This window comes from Aethalodelphis obliquidens, unplaced genomic scaffold, assembly GCF_003676395.1.
Source record: "Aethalodelphis obliquidens isolate GAN/ISIS:26980383/991018 unplaced genomic scaffold, ASM367639v1 scaffold7, whole genome shotgun sequence".
NCBI lineage: Eukaryota > Metazoa > Chordata > Mammalia > Artiodactyla > Delphinidae > Aethalodelphis > Aethalodelphis obliquidens.
This window is the reverse complement of record NW_020837951.1, coordinates 34,054,126-34,075,068: the sequence shown is the minus strand read 5'-3', so window position 1 is coordinate 34,075,068 and position 20,943 is coordinate 34,054,126. Positions and strand designations below refer to the sequence as shown.

The following is a 20,943-nucleotide window of genomic DNA, read 5'->3' as shown; positions in this document are numbered from 1 at the left end:
GACTTCAGACAATACTACAAAGCTACAGTAATAGAAACAGCATGGTACAGGCACAAAAACAGACACATAGATCAATGGAACAGAATAGAGAGCCCAGAAATAAACCCATGCACCTGTGGTCAATCTATGACAAAGGAGGCAAGAATATACAATGGAGAAAAGACGGTCTCTCTAACAAGTTAGTGCTGGGAAAACTGGACAGCTACATGTAAAATAAGATACTAAAACATTCTCTCACACTATATACAAAAGTAAACTAAAAATGGTTTAAAGAACTAAATGTAAGAACTGAAACCTTAAAAGTCCTAGAAGAACATAGGCAGAATACTCTTTGACATAAATTGTAGCAATATTTGTTTGGATTTGTCTCCTAAGGCAAAAGAAATAAAAGCAAAAATTTTAAAATGGGACCTAATTAAACTTAAAAGCTTTTGCACAGCAACGAAACGAAAAGACAGCCTACACAATGGGAGAAAATATTTGCAAATGATGTGACCAACAAGCGGTTAATATCCAAAGTATATAAACAGCTCATACAGTTCAATATCAAAAAAACAAACACCCCAATCAAAAAAGTGAACAGAAGACCTGAATAGACATTTTTCCAAAGAGGATATGCAGTTGACCCCAGGCACATGAAAAGCTCAACATCACTAAGCATGAGGGAAATGTAAATCAAAGCTACAAATGATGTACCATCTCACACCTGTCAGAGTGGCTATCGTCAAAAAGTCAGCACATAACCAGTGTTGGAGAGGACGTGGAGAAAAGGGAACCCTTGTACACTGTTGATGGGAATGTAAATTGGTGTAGCCACTATAGAAAACAGTATGGAGATTCCTTAAAAAACTAAAAATAGAATTACCATATGACCCAGCAACTCCTCTCCTGGGCATATGTCTAGAAAAAAAAACAAAAACACTAATTTGAAAAGATACATGCACCCCAGTGTTCATAGCAGCACTATTTACAATAGTCAAGACACAGAAGCAACCCAAGTGCCCATGAACAGATGAATGGATAAAGATGATATGGTATATATATACAATGAAGTATTACTCAGCCATAAAAAAGAATGAAATTCTGCTATTTACAGCAATGTGGATGGACCTAGAGAATATTATGCTTAGTGAAATAAGTCAAAGACAGGTACTATATAATATCACATTTATATGTGGGATCTAAAACATACTACACGTGAATATATCAGCAAAAGAGAAACAGGCTCAAAGTCAAAGATACAGAAAACAAACTTGTGGTTACCCAAGGGGAGAGAGGAGGGGGAGGGACAAATTAGGGGCATGGGATTAACAAACTATTATGTGTAAAATAGATAAGCAACAAGGATTTACTGTATAGCACAGGGAATTATCTTATTAGCCATTATCTTATAATAACTTATAATGGAGTATAATCTGCAAAAATACCGAATCACCATGCTGTACACCTGAAACTAATATAATATTGTAAGTTAAATATACTTCAATTTAAAAAATAGTGATAATACTGAATCTGGCAAGGATACAGAGAAAATGGATCACTCATACATTGCTGTTGGGAATATAAAATTGTACAACCACAATAGAAAATAGTTGGGGAGTTTCCTTTTAAAAAAATAAAACATGATACCACTATATGACCCAGGAATTCCACTCCTATACATTTATCCCAGAGAAATGAAAACTTAGATTCACCCAAAAACCTGTACACAAGTGTCCATAGTAACTTTATTCATAATAGGCCAAAACTGGCAAAAACCCAGATATCCTTCAGTAGTTGAAAGGTTCAGCAAACTGAATACATCCACACTACAGAATACCTCTCAGCAGTAAAAAGGAATGAACTATTGACACATGCGACAACATCAGTGGATCTCAAGGGAATTATGCTGAGTGAAAGAAGCTAATCTCAAAAAGTTACATACTATGTGATTCTATTTATATAACATTCTTGAAATGACAAAATTATAGAGACAGAGAACAGAGAAGTAGTTGCCAAGTGTCAGGGGTTGGGGAAGGGTGAAGGGTGTGGCAATAAAGGGGTAGAAAGAGGGACCCTTGTAGTGATGGGATAGTTCTGGATATTGATTGTAGTGGTGGTTACATGGACCTATATGTGTAGTAAAATTGCACAGAACTATACACACACATGTGTATGTTTAAAACTGGTGGAATTTGAATAAGTTCTGGATTATACCAATGTCAGTTGCCTGGTTTTGATATTGTACTATGCAAGATGTTACCTTTGGGGGAAACTGGGTGAAGGGTACATGGGACTTCTATGTACATTTTTTGCAAATTCCCATGAATTTATAAATATTTCACAATAAAAGGTTAAAAATTGATAGCAAAATCTTTTTATATGGTTTTAGTTTTGAGAATTAATATAGTATATGCTTTTGTCTTTTGCCTTTCTCCATAAGAATTTTGAATTCCATATAGTTGAATGTCTTGTACATTATTGTACAATGATTTCTAGAACTACATACCTATTTGTCTTCATCTGTCTGACTTTGTATGGATTATATTTCAGACTATTTTAATTATACACTATTAAAGATGTTGTAAAACATCTTCATCAAATCTTTTTTTAAAGAGCATAATACAAATTGAAAGATACATTTAAAGAGAAATCTAAATACCATCTGGTGGCAGAGGTTATGGGCTGCCTTTCTAATTATAAAACCAAAGAAGTTGCTCTTACCAAAATAGAGCAATAGCAAAAGATTTTATTTCTAAACTTATGAAATATTAAGCAGTAATATTAAGTAGTATAAGTTGTTATGAGCTTAAACTTTTTAGAGTCACCAAATCTTTAGAGTCACTAATGAAAGCTATAAATTATCTTCCCAGAAAAATTAATTTGTGCACATATACATGCATCTTTGTATACTAATGCAGGGAATACATGGGCCCCAGAAGCCCATTCTCAAAAACTCTGGTTAAGAACTCATGCCTGCTGGTTAACAAACTGGAAGGTTCTAGAAAAATAATATAACTGATATTCTCTAATATTGTAGGTATCAATCTAAGTTTACCATGTGTCTACAGTAAAGTAGAAAGAGGGGCCAAAAGTGAGGATGTACGATTGATTTATGGTTTCTCTGGGAAATGTTTATTTCTAAAAAAATACAATTCATGACCGTTGTATTTTGTTAAAATGATGAGATTATTAAAATTTGGTTTTTTAATGTATTTATGCATAAAACATAGATGAGTATGGCACTGAAGACCAGGGTTCCATTAGGCCTAGAATGAGAGAAGAAATTGCTGTATATATATTGTAGTGAGTAAGATCACGGACTTTGGATATGAATAAAGGACTGTCTGGCATTAGCCAATGGGAACCATGATTGAAAAGGCATCTTTCAAGTATTAAGTTAAAGTAAATGAATGTAGGTTTCTGAGATCTTGTAGGTTTAAAAGTCATGTACTAAATATTTACAGGAAGCATTTTCTAAAATACATTTATTGCTTTCTTCTGATTACAAAAGTACTAATGTGTATGGTATAGACAATTTGCAAAGTAGAAGAAAGTAAAAGGAAGAAAAAAGTCACGTCTAATCCAGACATAAATGTAACCATTAAAAATTAACTTTCTACATTATTTATTTATATAAGTTTTTAAAAATACGTATTGGGTCATGATGTATATTACTATTTTATAACCTGTTTTGAAAGGCAATATATTGTGAACATTTTCCATATCATTAAGTACACATCTCTGTTATCATTTTTAGTGTCAGGCTAGTCCATTGTCCAGTCACTCATTGTTGAATATAAACGATTTTCACTATTGTAAGCAATACTACAATGAACATATTTGTAGAATGATCCTTGCATATATTCACAACTAGTTCCTTAGAATAAATTGGTAGAAATAGACTCTCTGGGTAAGAGGGTATACACACTAAGGCTTTACTAATTTGTGCTCTAAACAGATTATACCAGTTAGATTCTTCTAGAAGCATATGAGAGTGATAGTTTGCTTGTGCACTTGCCAACATTGGGCATCAGTGTTTTATTTGCTACTCTAAAAGGTGAAAAAATGTACATATGTTTTAATTTCTATTTCTTTGATTTTGATTCTTAAGGAAGTTACATTTTTTCATATGTTTATTAGCCCATTTATAGATCTTTTGTAAATTACAGGTTTTTGTCTTTTGTTGCTTTTTCTTTCTAATTGGTAAAAATGATTTATAAATTAAGGATGTTGAGCCTTTAGTCCTGTAATATGTTGGCAGTTTTACCAATGTTGGCAAGTTTGTTTAATTATGGTATTTTTGGTATACAAAAACTTTAAAATTTTCTATTTACATCTATTAATCTCTACCTTTATGGCTTCTGCCTACAGGTGTTATGCTTAGAAAAGCATTTCTACCCCCATACTATGTAGTATGTCTTCTGTTTTCTTTTAGAATTTTTATGGTTTCAGTTTTTGCATTTAAACCTTTAATTCATCCAGAATTAATTTTGTTGTATAGCATGAGAGTAGGAATCCTGTTAGCCAGATGTCCTAATATCAATTATGACATAATCCTTTCTTTCCCTGCTGGTTTGAAACACTATCTCTATCAATACTAAATTGTTATAAATATATGACTCAGTTTCTGGGCTTTCCATTTGGAATCACTGATTACCTGTCTATTCTTTAGCAGTGCCAAACTACTCAGATTATTATAACTTTATAATAAGTGTTAATAACCTTTACTTTTTACTTGCTCCTCTCTCTGCCTCCTAATTTAGTTGGTTGCTTTTGTCATGTGCTTTTGTTAACACCTACTGCCCCTATTATAGCACTTAGTAGACTTTGTTCTTACATACAGATTCTGTCAGTTCATTAATTATCTGTTGTGTAACAGGTTATCACGAATTTAGCAGTTTACAGCACATACTTATTATCCTGTAGCTTCTGTGAGTTAGGAATCTCAGAACCACTCAGCTAGATCCTCTGCTTCAAAGTTTCTCATGAGGTTGCAATCAAGGTATCGGCCATGGCTGGGTCAGCTGAGCAGGAATCCCCTTCCAGGCTCACTCGTGTGGTTGTTAGTACAATCCATCCCTTTTGAGTTGTCCCTTAGTTCCGTCTGGCTATTGGCCAAAGACCACCTTCAATTTCTTGCCATATAGCCCTTCCTAACATGGCTATTTGCCTCATCGAAACCAGCAAGAGACAGATTATGCTAGCAAAGTGGAAATTAGAATCTTCTGTAATCTAATTATGTATAATCCCCTCAACCTTGAAGTATCCTATTGATTAGAAGCGAGTTACTCAAAGGGAGGGGATTACACAAGGTTGTGGATACCAGAGCGGAGAATCACTGGGGGCCATCTGCTAGCTGCTTGCTACAGTCACTTTTCTCAACTATACGTGTAGTCCATGAGAATAATGGTACCTTCCTCTTGTTTAATCATTGATCATTACCCTCTGACACAATGCCTGGCATGTAATAGTAGGTCCTTAAATAAATATTTGTGGGATAATAATGTGTCTCTAATAAGTGGCATATGTTTGAGTTGGGAGTTTTTTTTGTGGGGGGACAGTCTAAGTATTTCTTTTAAGAAACAAAATAATAAGTCTTTTATACTTACTGTTATAAAACTGGTTGGACCTCTATTATCTTATTAAGTTTGTTTTCACATGTCCCTGCAGTTTTCCTTGAACATCTTTCTTTTGCTGTGTTGACAGTTTTCTTTCCTGTGCATTAGGCCTACCAATGTTTGCATGATAGCAGTCTCTGCTGTATCCTTGCCATACTTTCACTCTTCGCTTACATCCCTCTGCTTTCTGCTAGAGCCCTCACAGCTGACTCAAAGCAGGGGAAGATTCCAGTTTACATTTTTAGGGCTCTGGTGCAAGGGAAAGGATTGCTGTCTCCCTGCCAGTTCTGCAGAAGTAGGAACTGGATATGTTTTTGGCATCTTCTGTCATTACCCAGATGCATTAATACACAAGTGTGATGCTCTTATAATTGCAGAGCATCGTATACTAAGTAAGCTTTTGCTGGTAGCCTACAATCTGATAATTTCTTTTAGAATTAAAATATTTTGAGGAGATGTGCTTCATTTCAAAGAATTGATCTAATTTCTAGAGTATTCCATACTATTGAAAAATTGCGAAATAGATGATACTGCCACTATCACCACTAGTCCCGTACCCACCGCTGGGCAAGATGTACTCTTTGATTCATTCAATCATCCTAATCATTCTTACAGCATTCACTCTCCCTTGCATGTACCAAGCACTGCCCTAGGCACAAGAAACACAAGTAATTAAGACACTTGGGGTCTAGTGAGGGAGACAGACATGAATACAAATTATTTCACTTTGTGGGTGGTGGGGGGGGTATTTCTTTGTCCGCATATTTAGAAAATTTTTCTACATATATCCAGCACAATTCACATAAAAATTTTTTTGGTGAGGGTATGAGGTGGGAAATCTACATTTCTTTCCTAAGTAGTTAATTGAATTTTAATTTACCTTTTTTTTTATACCTTAGGTTTAGCCCAAAGGCATCCCTTTCGCCACCTTTTCAGATGCATCTCTCAAGAACCTGTATTAAGGAAATGAGTGGTATGTTTTCTAAACATTATTTTCGTAATACATTATGGTTTCTGGAGCCTCAGAGCCCCCCCAGAAATATCTAATGGTGGCTTTTGACATTTGTTCTCACCTTCTCCCACTTGGAATACATCTCTCCTCCCCTCTTTTTTGATTTCTTTAAGTTATGAATTGAAGTGATCTAAAGAGAAAGTAATACCTCCAAGGATATCATTATTATTCTGACTTGAGGCCTTCCTCACACCAGACCTATTCTGTTTCACTTCCACGTGTTACCTACAGAGATATTTGTGTCCCTTGTCACTCTCTTACACATTAGAGAGTAAGATTTAAAGCACATAAATAGGGGACTTCAACTCATAAAATAGTTCCAGATACTCTACCAGGTAAAATCTGGGCCCCTAAACTATGTGCATTGGCCACTAAGCATCTAAATAGGAATATAAATATATAAAATCCAAAAGGACTGTTAAGAAATCAATAGAAGACATAATAAAGTTGAAGAATCTGAAGATTAGAAGTGCACACACTCATCTTGTCTCCTTCAACCAAAGTGTAAATTCCCTGCTGTTAGACCCACCCAAGGGATACAGTATTTTCAGAAATTTTGCTGCATGAAATTTAAATGTGGTTTTAAATGATTTGCTGCTTTAAGTGTGATTCTTACTGAGTTGAAATCATTTTTTTCCAAAGGAATGTATCTCCAGTATTTCTCATGGAAATTAATTGAACAATTTGATTTTTGTTTATATCAATTACTTTTACATATGCATTTTCTGAAAAATGACTACTCAGTAAAGTCATATACCCTTTAGAGGCTGTAAATCCTTTACATTAGAATAAGCTTTTTCTGCAGAACCAGGAGGACTTGTTTCAGGAGGATTATGATTCACCCAGCAGCTGATTTACACACACTTATACATAACCTCTCCTACCTGCTGGTAGCCTAAATTACTTCCTTGATTTGTTTAACAAAAGGTACAGAAGCTTAGCTGACTTCAGTGGCCCCACAGAGCAGGTGCGTTTGCAAAGCCTCCAACTATATGTCAGCTGCTGACACTCTCTCTTTAAGGGAGGGACTGGCCAGTTCCAAGAAACTTATCTTTTCTTTCTTCCTGGTTCTTTTATATATCATTATTTGGGAAGAACTTTATAAATTAACTGTGCCTTTAATAGGAAATGTATGTGGACATCCTGGACCCTTCTGTTGGCTGAGCCAAACTAAGTCTCAGCAAGGGCAGGTCTCGTGCCCTATGGTGGGTAAAGGAGAGTCAGCATCCAGCCATACTCAAGGAACAGCTCTCCCTTTGGCTTCCTGGCATCCTCAAAGGCCAGCATCCCCAAACCAGCCTATGTGTCTCCACCAGCCAGTTTAAAAAATAAAATAAAATAAAAATTGTTGAATCCCAGCAGAAATGCTGTATGATTAAAATATGAACATATTTTGCTTATAGATGGTAATTTTTAAAATATTCTGATCTGTATCCCAGTGAAATTTAGAAAAGGTTTGGAATGAATTTCATAGTTCTTAAAATACCAGAACTATCAGCTATTGGGGACACTTAAATTTCTTTATTGCCTTAGGATGTTAACTCAGGCATTCTAAGTTTTAAATAAAAATAAATGTAAGAGAGCTAGCCAAAACTTTATAAATATTCGCTTATGAAAAATGAATGATTTGGATTGGAGAAATAAAAACAAATCATTAATAGTTATTTATGAGCACCAAACCTTTTATTTATGTTTATAAACTGAGGCTAGGATGATTATTACAGGTGGATCAATTTTTGAACTTTCATTTATTGCTAAATTATTTTTTCTCACTAATAAAGGGAAAAATTGGGCTTCCCTGGTGGCACAGTGGTTGAGAGTCCGCCTGCCGATGCAGGGGACACGGGTTCGTGCCCCGGTCCAGGAAGATCCCACATGCCGCGGAGTGGCTAGGCCTGTGAGCCATGGCCGCTGAGCCTGCGCGTCTGGAGCCTGTGCTCCGCAACGGGAGAGGCCACAACAGTGAGAGGCCCGCATACCACAAAAAAAAAAAAAAAAAAAAACCTGGACAATTATTTATTTTTTATAAAATGTTCTTTGATCTTACTATTAAGGCATTATCCTTAGGCTTTGTAAAAGATAGCTTTAAATTTATCATTACATATATACCATTATTGTCTAAAATTTAACCTTTCTTAGTTGCAATTAGAAAATGATTGGTTAAATAATAAATTTCATTATTCTTTATGAGTTTAAATTAAACTATGACGAATCCTTGGAAAATAAAGGGGCTAGGTTCCCTCTCTGAGTGGCTGTTGACCTTCCTGGTTATTTCAGGGTTAAAACTTAGAATGAAATTGTCATGGTCCTGCTCTCCTAATCCTGCTCTCTTTGAAAGTCCCTTAACCCCCACAAGCCTGAAGTATAACAAAGCCTGAAGACACAAATACTAGGTAATGGGGATAATCTAAAATGTTAAGCATTCTGGTTAATTCTATCATATTTTTTAATTTAAAGATAATTTAAATCAGGCTGTTGAAAAACCAAATGTCACGCCTCCTGCCTCTTACACTTATAAAATGGATGAGGTTCAAAACCGCATAAAGGAAATACTAAACAAGCATAACAATGGCATTTGGATATCTAAGCTTCCACATTTTTACAGAGAATTATATAAAGAAGAACTTAATCAAGGAATTTTACAACAATTTGAACACTGGCCTCATATTTGCACGGTACGTTTCTTCTTATTCCTCCCTCCTGATGCCTCCTCCCTGCCCCACTTTCAGATTGGGAGTTGTTAGTAATATCACCTTTTATTTGGGGAGCATGAAGCTCTTTACATAATATTGCTTCATTAATCTTTATGACTAAGATTAACACATACTGGTTCTTGTTTATAGGAGAAATATGTCACGGCTGAGGTCTGTGTGTGTTGTAATTACTGTTTTTATAGATTTTAAGTTATTTTTAAATGCATTTAATATGTGATAATATATATACCATTTTGTATTGAGCTGTTACCAATAGATATTGATGGCTTTGTAATTTTAATAACTTGAACTTAACTGGTAATAGAACGTTTTTTGTTAGCCTCAAATTTTATATTCTTGTTCCTGAGCATTTTTAAAGACATTCAGCTGAACAAATTTTAGTTATTTTGGCTAATTATTTATAGAATACATCTAAAAAAAATTAATACAGGGTTCAGATTTAAACTATTCACAAATTTCTTTGGAGAAAAATATTGAAAAGTGAGCTGACATCTATTTCCATGCCTCTTCCTATTTGAGAATCTATTATAATAAAACGATGGCTCAGAATAGTTTATTAGAAATCTTTTAGTTCATCCAGAGATAGAGACAACTAGATTCTTAAAACAAAATAACTAATTTTTAGATGTTTCTTAATGTTTTTATTTACATAGAATATATTCAACAAAATAACTTTTAAATTAGCGGTTACTTGGTGCTTCTAAGCTTATAGAATTGAATATGCATGACAATTATTGCTTGGTAGAGGGCTTTCATTTCTTTAACTTAATATATATTTTGGCCCCCAACCCTGTTGGGCAGAGTGTGGGCCACTCTCTCTTATAAGCACCTGGCCTAAAGACAGCATGTATTTTTATAACCACTTCTTCCTCCAGGGCACTGACACCCACTCCAGTCCCATGGGCTTTCCAGTCAAGAGTCATCCATCCATCCATCTATCTGTCTTATTTGTTCTTACATCATTTACTCTGCACCTGCAGGTACCATGCACTGCTTTAGGGGCTGAGACCACCTTAGGGCAATGTGATGTGCTGATGAATATACATACAGTGTGAAGTGGGAAAACAAGAAGAAATGTCAAACTCTGGAATTATGGCTGTTTCCCTACCTATAAAGTCAAGAATGATCATAAGAATGTTATCCCTGATTTATGTTGAATATGGGGTTTATTCTTGTAGTGGGAATTCCTAAGGTTGCTATTCAATTCATTCCATTTTTACTCCTTTCTGAAAAGCATATTCTCACTGGATGCAGGTTTAGCAGCATTTGAGGACCCCCTTAGGTTTCCATAATCTTGAAGGGGACTTTTGAGGTTTCACCAGGCTGCTTGATTTGAAGGTTCAGGGCCTGGAGCTCCTTTTTGGAATGCATATGGTTCTTTTATTTTTTAAATCCATAGACATTCATGAACTTATGTCTTCAATGAACTTTAAGCCCTTTTATTGTGAATATACACATAAAACTCACTATTAAGCTTCGATAGAGAAATTATCTTTAGAGTAAAAGAATTTTAAATTAACTTCACAGATTCTTCTTAATGTATTATGTTTCTGGTCACTTTGTTTTACACTGCATGATAATTACTAGTATTTGTGTAGCTTAATTTATGACTTTTGGGGGGAAATTTTCATCCTCGCTTCTCTGCATATCTGCAAAGCCTCAAAATTTCTCTTGCTAGGACTGCAGGAGAGAGAGTACCTATCTCTTTGATGTTAAGACTTTATCTAAAATGGGTGGTTTCCTACTAAATTTCAGGTGCTAAAATGACTGATTTTTAATTTTTTGGTTGCTCATATGCATCTATGTTGCATGATTATTTTCTGTCCAGGCAGTGAGGGTGGAATGTGAAGCAGAAATGTAATATATCTTTCTTATCTCCATGCTGTTTCTCTCAATTTTGAGTAGGACTGTTTAGGTGCAATCACTATCAGTTGTCAGGTATGAGAATTTACTTAGTGAAGCATTGTGTCTAGGATGACAAAAACTGCCAGTTTTAATGACATCTGTTGATATTTTTCAAAACTTTTTTTAATAGCTCTGATTGTTTTTTTTAACAGCCTACTGGTAAACAGTTTCAAACTGTTACACCATGTTTATTTTTAGGCAGTTTTAAACAGTTACACCATGGTTAATTTCCCTTTCTTCTGACTTCTTGCTTTTCATCTTGCTGAAAAGCAGGAACACTGATAGCATGCCCAGGGCTGATTCTACTGCAAACAGGGTCAGACAGGTTAGAACACAGTGCAGAAATTTTAGGGTAAGAAAGACTTAGTAATGTGTATCTCCATGTTGTTGTGTAACTGAAGAAGAAATCTGAGTGCAGTGTACTTCTTTATTTAAAAAAAAAAAAAAAGTGCTTTCTCCCCTCAGTCATGTAAAATGTCCCATATAAAAATATTGAAAACTAAAATTATAAATGAAATAAAAATCACCCATCATCCTACCTCCCTGAGATAATCACTTGCAGGATTTCCATTTTAATATAGGATGGGTAGCATCAGCTCAAGGGACCAAGTAAAAGCTCTGAAATTTTACCTTCATGAAGGTTTAATCAGGTATATGCTGTAAGCCACTTTACAAGGTTGTTAGATGGTATTTTGATGCAGGCAGAAGGATGCTTTGAATCTGTTGTTCTTAACCTTTTGGATCTCTCTGACAACAAAATGTGGACTGAGAGTTTTGAAAGCTAAAGAGAATATAAAATCATATTAACAATGGTGACCCAGTTCCATAGTGTTCCTAGGCAACTTTCGAGGGAAATGGAACTTGTGCAGAACCTGTCTTCAAAAGGCAAAGAGCCCAAGATGGCAGGCTTGACCAGTATCCTTGATGAAGGATACTGGCATCTAAGAATTGCCATTGAGTCCTAGGAGAAGGATAGCAACGTCTCTTGGCTGTTCTAAAGTGGTGGCCTTATTAATAATGTTCTCCTTAATTGTTGTATTTGGCTAGTATTTATAAAATGCTTCGGTGAGCCACCCACTGACCTGGGTGCTAAGAATAACAGTAAACAAGACAGACCTGGACCTTGCCCTTACGGAACTTACTGTCCAACAGGGAAAATAAACATTGAGCAGATAAGGGCAAGCCTGCAATAGTTATGAAGGAGAAATGCAGGGTGCTAAGGAAACATGTAAACAGGAGGATGAGACGTAGTCTGATGAGTCAAGAAAAGCTTCCCAGAGGAGGTGTCTGTTACACTAAAACCTGAGAGATGAGTTGAAGTAAGTTAGACAAAGGTGGGAATGCTGGGGAAAAGGCACCTCAGACAAAAGAAACAGCTTGTGCCAAAGCCTGAGACAGAAAAACATGGCTTTTTCAGAAAATTGTAAGAAATTCAATAAGAAGACAGTGGCTCAAGAAGAAACTCAAGAGGCAAATGGGCCAATTCACTTTATTAAAGAGTCATAATTTGGTGGAAACTTAGCGGGTCCCTGCCATGAGGTCACACAGAATCCAGAGCCTCTGGCCGACTTCAGTTTCTAGTAAAATTTCAAATCTTGTGACAATTACTGTTGAACATGAGAGATTTTGTTGAAATCCTCCACTCTGAAACATGGGTGGAGAAACGTCTCCATTCCTACCTGAGACAGAATATCTGTCTTTAGTGCCTTACCTGAAGCTGTGTGGAGAGCTGGGTGGCTCGTTTATAGCCAGACAGGACTAGATGCATTTAGCTGAGAAGGCTCTCTGACAGTAGCCTCAAAGACCTATAGCGTAGGAGCATTGGGAGGCAACTTCAGGATAGTGGGAAACATTCTGAGTTCACCTGGAGGCACCTCAGGCCTTAAATACAAAACATAACATTTAGTGAATGAGAACATAAAATGTTGTAAATGAGAAAAAATACCTAATGACACTAATTATTCATGCTTTTATAAAAAGGTTTTACTGTTAGGCTGTATTTTATATGTCATTTTTCTGTCCATTAGAAATCACTGAGCTTTAAGTCATTTAGTCCTCTCTCAGACTTTTAAGAATTCCTAAAGTTCTGGATTGCGTCAATATAGCAATTTATGTAATATCAAAAGAGGCAACAGCAGTTCTGCCACTTACATATTTTTGTATTTTTGTATGTTCAGGAATTTGTCTTAACTTTAATTGTGGTAATTAATTATATAAGATAAAGTACCTGTCAGCCCATGCAAAATGAATTGCCTCTTTTTTTAAAGCCTAGATATTTCTGGGTTAAAAACAAATTGAATTTCTAAGGAAGCGAACATAAGTGAAACAGCAGTGATATATCCTCAGGCTTAGTGGTGTTGATACAGTCTATGCAGCCATTCCAGCAGAAGCAGCAGTGAGAAGTAAAGCTAGGACTTGAAAGTACAGCCATAATATCTAATTGGAATCCAATTTCCTTTCTAACTTTTCATCAACAAAAAGAAATATGCAATGAACACGTTGGAACAGTTTTTAAATTCAATTTCAGTGACCATCTGAATAGAAGAAAGATAAAAGAGCACTGTGGCGAAATCAGAATAGGGCAGTAGGGGAGTAATGTGACATTGCTGTTCTGGAACTTGAAACAGAAAATTACCCATAAAGCCCAATAGTACAGTAGAAAGAGTTTGGGCTTTGCAGTTAGGCTTTTGCCCTGGCCATTTCTTAGTGGTGTTACTTTCAGCATATAAATCTGGGCTTCAGTATGCTCTAAAATGTGACTGTTTCTTCCCATCTCTTAGGGTTGTTAGAATTAAGTTACACAAACTATAAACAGCTGCCAGTACAGTATAGAAACATAGCAGGTACATAGGGGACTTCCCTGGTGGTCCGGTGGTTAAGACTCCATGCTTTCAATGCCAGGGGCGTGGGTTTGATTCCTGGTTGGGGAACTAAGATCCCACATGCCGCACGGTGTGGCCAAAAAAAGAAAAAGAAAAGAAAAAAAGAAACATAGCAGGTATATAGGAAAAGACAGCTGTTATTTTTCCAGGAACAGCCTAGCTTAAATGCAAGCAAGTTAAAACCCACTGGTAATTTCCCCCCAAAAGTCATAAATCAAGCTACACAAATACTAGTAATTATCATGCAGTGTAAAACCAGAGGCATACCCAGCAAGCTCTACAGAGGAGCCTATCTCAATGAAAACAGAGGAAATGCTAAAGAGGGCAGAACAAAAGTTTAAATTGAAATATAAGAGCAGTGGATAAAGGAACTAAAACTCTTAGATGAAGTGAATTTCTGCCATCCTAGAGGAGCAGATCCTGCTCCCCACAAAGGTAATGAGAAGCATATCTAGTACCTGCTTAGCTTAGAATGCACAGTGAAAGCCGCAGCTGCCAGCCAAGATCATGCCCAAAAGGTCTGCACACAGTTAACCAGGATAATGTCTTCCTGAAGGGGACCTGTGAACAAGGGCCTAACCTTGGGCCACACTAAAGGAAAATGGCTTGAAGTTTATCCAAACATAAATGGTTGTAGTCAGCATCGGTGCGAAGTCCTTACTAGGAAAGGGATGGGAGTGAAAGAGTATTAGCCTTGAAATACATAATGTCTATAAAACTACTTACCCAAGGTGGTGGAGAAAGAGTTTCTCTGGATAGGTGGTTTGTGAACAGACAGGGTACCATCTACAAAAAACCTTTTTTTTTTTTTTTTTAGTGTACGCGGGCCTTTCACTGTTGTGGCCTCTCCCGTTGCGGAGCACAGGCTCCGGACGTGCAGGCTCCGGACGCGCAGGCTCAGCGGCCATGGCTCACGGGCCCAGCCGCTCCGTGGCATGTGGGATCTTCCCAGACCAGGGCACGAACCCGTGTTCCCTGCATTGGCAGGTGGACTCTCAACCACTGCGCCACCAGGGAAGCCCTACAAGGAACTTTTTACCTTTACCTTTGATTAAACCTCTGTGGAATATGCCACAAACACCTGTACTTTCTTAAACAGAAGCGACTAAAAATTATAACCCTTTCTGAATAATCTTGGGCGTAGCATGAACTGCTGCAGAGAGGGTAGCAGTTGTAGGTGGTCTGGAACACTGAATTGGGTGTTAGCTCATCTCAGTGTATTATCCTGCATGCAGTATAAGCCTCACCCACTACCCTTAGAGGCTTCAGATCTGAACCTATCAGTTTGTCTTCACTGTGGCCCAGTCAGGCCATTGGGGACCATTTCCTCATCTCTTTCTCAGTTGTCTAACTTTCCCAGCACTTCTCAGCATTAACACAAAAAGACTGAGCTCTGTAGAAGGTCATCAACCAGTCTTTCTTTCTGTGAACTTGCTAATCATAGGGTGCAAGCTTCTGGTCAGTGACTCTTTGATGTTGTAGTTGTTGCTAGGTACCCAGAGGTCTTTACTGCCTGCTGAAATTGAGTTTTTTAATTGGTTTGTTTTGAGTTCCAAGCCACTGCTAATAGTTGGAGTGCTGGAAGGCAGGTCTCCAGGTAAACGTGATTTTACCATACTGTCTGAGGTTGGTATTGGGTGGTGAACATGTAAAATGAAATTTAGAATGTAATTTAAAGCTTCAACACAAAAAACTACTACCCAATGGAAGCAAAACTGTGTCTGAATGACACCCATACAACTGCTTTGAAACTTTTTGATTTAATTGGACAATACCAATTCTGTTACAGAATCCCAAAGAAAATTCTAATTCCATAAGAAACAGTAAGTTTACCTCAGCAGCCTATGCTGCAGAGTTAGCAGGTGAGCCTTCATAGACTCAAATGAGTTTGGCTTCAAGAACTTTACAGAACAGGTAAATTAGGAAGAAGTAAAGACCTCTTAGAATTAAGAAGACAATTTCTAGGCATATAGCATGAAGACTCTATTTGTGTGAACTTACAGGGCTCCTGAAGAAGTTGATATTTTAAGCCCTTGAGTCTCACATCTACCAAACCTAATCTGTCAACTCCAAACTTACAGAAACTCAGAGGGATGTGAGAGAAGTATCTCATTCAAGTTGTGATTCAAAATGAGGCAGAAATCAAGCTAAATATAATGAACTTGTGGGAATAGAAAGTTTAAGGCATGTTAGATACTAGAATCTTCTGATGATCACCAGAGGAGATGGCTTGAACTCCATGGTGTAAGGAGTTAATCCTTTAGGTTACTACCTGTCTCTGCTGTTGGGAGGTGGAGGTAAGGACCCATACATAGTAAATCTATGGAGTTCCAGGTCATGCCAGTTTCCAGTCATTGGACTGGCGATTTTTTGGGTGAATATCCAAAACCAAACACAAAACTGAAGAGCCACAAAACAATGAAACCGTGGAAGAAAATGGCAGGATTATGATCCTGAGTCTTCTCCTATAGAACAGGAGGCCTTTTGACCCCCTTCTCAGGTATGTACCTGAATCAATTAGACTACAGGAACTATTGGGTTGGCCAAAAAGTGCCTTCGGTTTTTAAGTAAAAATAAAAGGCACACTTTTCATTTTCACCAAGAACTTTATTGAACAACGTACTCACCCTTTTGTTCCACTACTTTCTGCCATTTTTCAGGCAACTTCATAATTCCATCTTCCCAAGATTTTTTATCTTTTTGAGCAAAGAACAGTTCCAGGTGCCTTTTACAGTCTTCCAGGGAATTGAAATTTTTTCCATTAAGAAAATTTTGTAAAGACCTAAATGGAAATTCGAAGGTGCAATAATATCTGGTGAATACGGTGGATGAATCAGAACTTCCCAGCCAAGCTGTAACAGTTTTTGCCTGGTCGTCAAAGAAACATGTGGTCTCACGTTATCCTGATGGAAGATTATGCATTTTCTGTTGACTCATTCTGGACGCTTTTTGTCAAGTGCTGGTTTCAGTTGGTCTAATTGGGAGCAGTACTTGTTGGAATTAATCGTTCGGTTTTCCTGAAGGAGCTCATAACAGAGGACTCCCTTCCAATCCTACCATATACACAACATCACCTTCTTTGGATGAAGACCAGCCTTTGGTTGGTGGTGGCTCATTTTGCTTGCCCCATGATCTCTTCCGTTCCACGTTATTGTACAATATCCACTTTCCATCGCCCGTCACAATTTGTTTTAAAAAACAGAACATTTTCATTACGTTTAAGTAGAGAATCAAATGTGGAAATATGGTCAAGGTTTTTTTCGCTTAACTTATGTGGAACCCAAACATCAAAGCGATTCACATAACCAAGAAGGTGCAAATGATTTTCAATGCTTTATTTGGATATTTGAGTATGTTGGCTATCTCCCGCGTGGTATAACGTTGATTATTCTCAATGAATGTCTCGATTTGATCACTATCAACTTCAACTGGTCTACCCGACCATGGAGCATCGTCCAGCGAGAAATCTCCAGCGCAAAACTTTGCAAACCACTTTTTAAAATTTATTTATTTATTTTTGACTGCGTTGGGTCTTCATTGCTGCGCACGAGCTTTCTCTAGTTGCGGCGAGTAGGGGCTACTCTTCATTGCAGTGCGTGGGCTTCTCACTGTGGTGGCTTCTCCTGTTGCACAGGATGGGCTCTAGGCACGTGGGCTTCAGTAGTTGTGGCTCATGGGCTCTAGAGCACAGGCTTAGTAGTTGTGGCGCACAGGCATAGTTGCTCTGCAGCATGTGGGATCTTCCCGGACTAGGGCTCGAACCCATGTCCCCTGCATTGGCAGGCAGATTCTTAACCACTGAGCCACCAGGGAAGCCCCGCAAACCACTTTTGATATGTTCGATCAGTCACAGCACCTTCTCCATACACTGCACAAACCTTATTTTTGCGTTTCAGTTGCATTTTTACCTTTCTTTAAATAATAAAGCATGATATGTGGAAAATGTTGCTTTTTTCTTTCATCTTCAGTATTAAAATGGCTACACAAAAATTCACCAGTTTTGATAAGTCTTTTTTTAAATGCACACTGATATGACGACTGTCACAATACAGTCTAACAAAATCGTTTCAATTGAAGTTAAAAACAACTAAGTGCTACTAGAACCATCTTTCGGAAAAAACGAACGAACCTTTTGGCCAACCCAATAGAAGTTGTAAAAGCACCCTCCTGAAAGATCCAACTGGAATGATTAGCAGCTGATTATCACACTAAGGAAATAATAAAAGCCATGTTTCAAGTAGCTATTGACTTACCTTGGTTATTTCTGAAGGCCAGAAGACAGCTGTTCTGTTTTGGGGGGTGAGACAAGAGAACAGCATGTAAATCTGGTCAGATGTACCAGAGCACAGTGAAGAGTGGACACCATACTGTAACCCACATTCCAGCAATTTCTTGCCTTTGGGAAGATTCTCATAGGCTGGGAATAGATATAGTAATAGGTGTTGTTTCTAAGCCCATTGACCAGAAAATTAAAAAGAAGACACATGTTCTGGAGGACAGATGGTGATCACATTGGAATGCCTGAGAAAAGCAAATTTTCACTTTCATGAAAAATTTAAAACAAAGAGTTTAAGTTGAAAAAAATTACATTTGTCTTAAATTACATATATTTTAAATTCTATACAATATGAGTTTCATGATCTTTTCCTTTGAATTGAGTAACCCTTCAGCTATTCTCCAAAGATTGGCTAATGACGTACGTGGACCAGGCATATTTTCCATGTCACTAAATTATCCATGAATAGTTGTCTAACATGTTGAAGAACATCTGCATCAACTCCAGTTAGTGTCAGGTTCTGTTCCTAAAGTCAGGCTTATGTTTAATCTTAGTAGATGCTAATTTGAATTTAAAGAGGCCAAATTACTAGAGAACAAAGTGGAATTAGGCACATAACTGGCCTATGAGATCAAGAAGAAGCCAGTAAAAATTGGAAAGTGGCTACAATTCAAGGAACTAGTCATTTGGGGATTGCTGGGGGCTGGGGTAGGGTATCTACTTTAAACAATGAAAATAAAACTGCTGAGGAAACAAACCTGCCTTCTAGTTCAGATGATTATTTGGCCATTGTTTGTACTTTGAATAAACTCAGGCTTATTGGTCAAAAATCTACTTTATAGGCTGACTGGCAAAGCTTGATATAAATGCGACTGGCAAAGCTTGATATAAATGCTACTGGCAAAGGTTGATATAAATGCTCCAGACAAAGCCCTGGAAGCTTACTACTTCCAGGTGATCTTTAAGCATTATTCTGGAATAAAGCCCAGAAAAATGGGAATTCTTCTCTTGTCCTGACCAAATTCACATCAAGTGGACCTAATATTCATAACTTCTGTTAAGGTAGTAATCCCCGGGCTTCCCTGGTGGCGCAGTGGTTGAGAGTCCGCCTGCCGATGCAGGGGACACGGGTTCGTGCCCCGGTCCGGGAGGATCCCACATGCCACGGAGCGGCTGGGCCCATGAGCCATGGCTGCTGAGCCTGCGCATCTGGAGCCTGTGCTCCGCAGCGGGAGAGGCCACAACAGTGAGAGGCCCGCAAACAGCAAAAAAAAAAAAAAAAAGAGTAATCCCTAGTTAGAAGAACTCAGTGTGCTGGTCATGTTTAGAGGTTTGACAGGTTTGACAATTACATTGTTAGGTAATTGGTCCTGATTGCATCTAAAGCACAGGTAGGAATGGAAGCTTTGGGGCCAAGAGTGGGGGAGATTAGTAAACAAACATTGAAGTATCTCCTATTCCCAGTTAATTTATTGGAAAGAAAAGGATCATTAAACTGAAGAACTGTTGTCCTCTTTTGGGTTAGAAGAAGCCATGTGGACAGGTAGGACATGTGGCTTGTGAGAGTTATTTTAGATGAATAAGATGGACTATATTCCATTGAAATTAGCCTCTGCCATCCACTTCAGAGAAGGTGTTGCAAAGAGTTGAGAAGATGTTGCTAGGTGAAGACTGAAGAAGGGTTTTAAGATGGGCCCAGCAGGCTCAGCTGGCTTTGGATATGGAGGACTGCCATGTCTAAATCTAAAATTGTACTAACCGGGATTCTTTTTTTGTTTTTTTAACGTCTTTATTGGAATATAATTGCTTTACAATGTGTTAGTTTCTGCTTTATAACAAAGTGAATCAGCTATACATATACATATATCCTCATATCTCCTCCCTCTTGCGTCTCCCTCGCACTTTCCCTATCCCACTCCTCTAGGTGGTCACAAAGCACCGAGCTGATCTCCCTGTGCTGTATGGCTGCTTCCCACTAGCTATCTATTTTACATTCGGTAGTGTATTTATCTCCATACCACTCTCTCACTTCCTCCCAGCTTACCCTTGCCCCTCCCCGTGTCCTCAAGTCCATTCTCTACGTCTGCGTCTTTATTCCCGTCCTGCCCCTAGGTTCTTCAGAACCATTTTTTTTAGATTCCATATGTATTTGTTAGCATACGATATTTGTTTTTCTCTTTCTGACTTACTTCACTCTGTATGACAGTCTCTACGTCCATCCACCTCACTACAAATAACTCAATTTTGTTTCTTTTTATGGCAGAGTAATATTCCATTGTATATACATGCCACATCTTTTTTATTCATTCATCTGTCGATGGACACTTAGGTTGCTTCCATGTCCTGGCTATTGTAAATAGAGCTGCAATGAACATTGTGGTACATGACCCTTTTTGAATTATGGTTTTCTCAGGGTATATGCCCAGTAGTGGGATTTCTGGGTCGAATGGCAGTTCTATTTTTACTTTTTTAAGGACCCTCCATAGTGGCTGTATCAATTTACATTCCCACCAACAGTGCAAGAGGGTTCCCTTTTCTCCACACCCTCTCCAGC

The 20,943-nt window shown here is 37.6% G+C and overlaps 1 protein-coding gene across 3 annotated transcripts in view; it reads left to right on the top strand.

The window, feature by feature from the left end:
* TDRD7 (tudor domain containing 7) overlaps positions 1 to 20,943 on the top strand; it is an 89,237-nt gene that overhangs the window by 33,241 nt on the left and 35,053 nt on the right. For all 3 annotated transcript variants that reach the window (XM_027105430.1, XM_027105431.1, XM_027105432.1), the window contains 2 exons: positions 6,500 to 6,573; positions 9,070 to 9,287. In XM_027105430.1, coding sequence (XP_026961231.1) covers positions 6,500 to 6,573; positions 9,070 to 9,287 — 292 coding nt within the window. The remainder of the gene's footprint in view (positions 1 to 6,499; positions 6,574 to 9,069; positions 9,288 to 20,943) is intronic.